Consider the following 1,317-nt stretch of genomic DNA (forward strand, 5'->3'; position numbering starts at 1 on the left):
AAAAAAAAATCTAATATGGTTAGAAGTTCTGGTTTCAGGGGCACTTCAGCTATTTTGGAAGCACCACAGTATTTAGGCCAACATAAGCTGATATTCAGAAGAATCACACTTTATCTGAGATTATCTAGAAATCCAATAATTGGGCTGGCTGACATCTTTAATTAAGTGATCTGGAGTAGCATCATGTGAGAAACAGCAAAGCTAGCAAGGTGTGACGTGATTCACTCTGCTGGCCACTGATCTGTCGATGGGCCTGAAAATGGCACTTCATTCATTTCTGAATGCTAATTTGTGCGGCATCTTTCAAAGGTGTGAGTAGGGCCATGAATCAGTGATCTTATTGGAATCTCAAACCGAAGGGGGTTGGAACTGTGTATAGGAGGTGCAGAGGTCCTTTAGTTTCAGATCTTTTCATAGTCGCAAACAGCGACCTATGTGACATTAACAAATCTAGCAGATCATTACAAGTTCTAGTTTCAGTGTTACTTGCTTCGGCTATTTGGCAGCACTACTGTATAGGATAAGATGCTACTTAGGAGCAGCTAAACTCAAAACAGATATATGTGGTAAACTTACGGCATTTTGAACTGAAAAACGGTGAAAGAATTAAGAATTTTCGGACACATGTTACTTACATTGTCTCAGCTCTGCATACTTGGCAACATTTCCAAATACTGGTCCTAATGTATCTTCATGTTTAATTCTGCAGCTATGTTCAGTGGTGCTAATGTCCGGGCTCATCATAATCCTGAGCAGCGCCGCCAAGATCACTCACCAGGTGCAGGCCCTCATGGGCCAGACCACCAAGTGGCACGCCTGCTGCACCATCGAGCCGGTCCCGGACGACGAGATAGATCCGGGATCCAACCAGAACTCCATGCTGGAGGAGTACCCCGAGCCCGAGGACGAGAGCGACTGTGAGTCCAGCGAGGAGACCGGCGACGAGGACATGGTGGAGAACACCAAGTTCCTCCAGCCTCACATGCACGTGATCTCCTTCCAGAAGAGGCAGGCACTAGGTACGTATGATCATCGACAGTTATCATACATTTCGTCGAATCTTGGGGCTGATGGAAAACGCTGTTGCAGTGACCTTCCTGGAGAACAACAACGCCGGCATCACCGTCTTCGGGTTCACGCTGGACCGGTCGTACCTCCACACGATATTCATGCTCGAGTGGACGTTCTTCCTGTGGCTGCTGGGGAAAACAGTCGGCTTCTCGTGAAGACGAGGGACTGTATGCACCAAGGTTCTATTCTGTTCCATGTTTTTTTGCTGTTGTGCTCCGTTTGATCCTTGTGTGAAAAGAGAAGGAG

The 1,317-nt window shown here is 46.8% G+C and overlaps 1 protein-coding gene across 1 annotated transcript; it reads left to right on the plus strand.

Moving 5' to 3' along the window:
- Positions 1-17: 17 nt before the first annotated feature.
- LOC123148322 (uncharacterized) lies at positions 18-1,317 on the plus strand. Its single transcript, XM_044567708.1, has 2 exons — positions 18-1,019; positions 1,090-1,317. Exons 1-2 carry the CDS (start codon positions 728-730, stop codon positions 1,224-1,226), a joined length of 429 nt encoding a protein of 142 aa, XP_044423643.1. The 5' UTR covers positions 18-727; the 3' UTR covers positions 1,227-1,317.

The sequence above is a fragment of the Triticum aestivum genome, chromosome 7A (genome assembly GCF_018294505.1).
Source record: "Triticum aestivum cultivar Chinese Spring chromosome 7A, IWGSC CS RefSeq v2.1, whole genome shotgun sequence".
Lineage (NCBI taxonomy): Eukaryota > Viridiplantae > Streptophyta > Magnoliopsida > Poales > Poaceae > Triticum > Triticum aestivum.

What these genes read in the sequence shown, in the direction of transcription:
- LOC123148322 (XM_044567708.1), top strand. Translation starts at nt 728, where the DNA reads ATGTCCGGGCTCATCATAATCCTGAGCAGCGCCGCCAAGATCACTCAC. An exon ending in CCAGAAGAGGCAGGCACTAG is followed by an intron (nt 1,020 to 1,089) that starts GTACGTATGATC and finishes ACGCTGTTGCAG; the next exon opens with TGACCTTCCTGGAGAACAAC.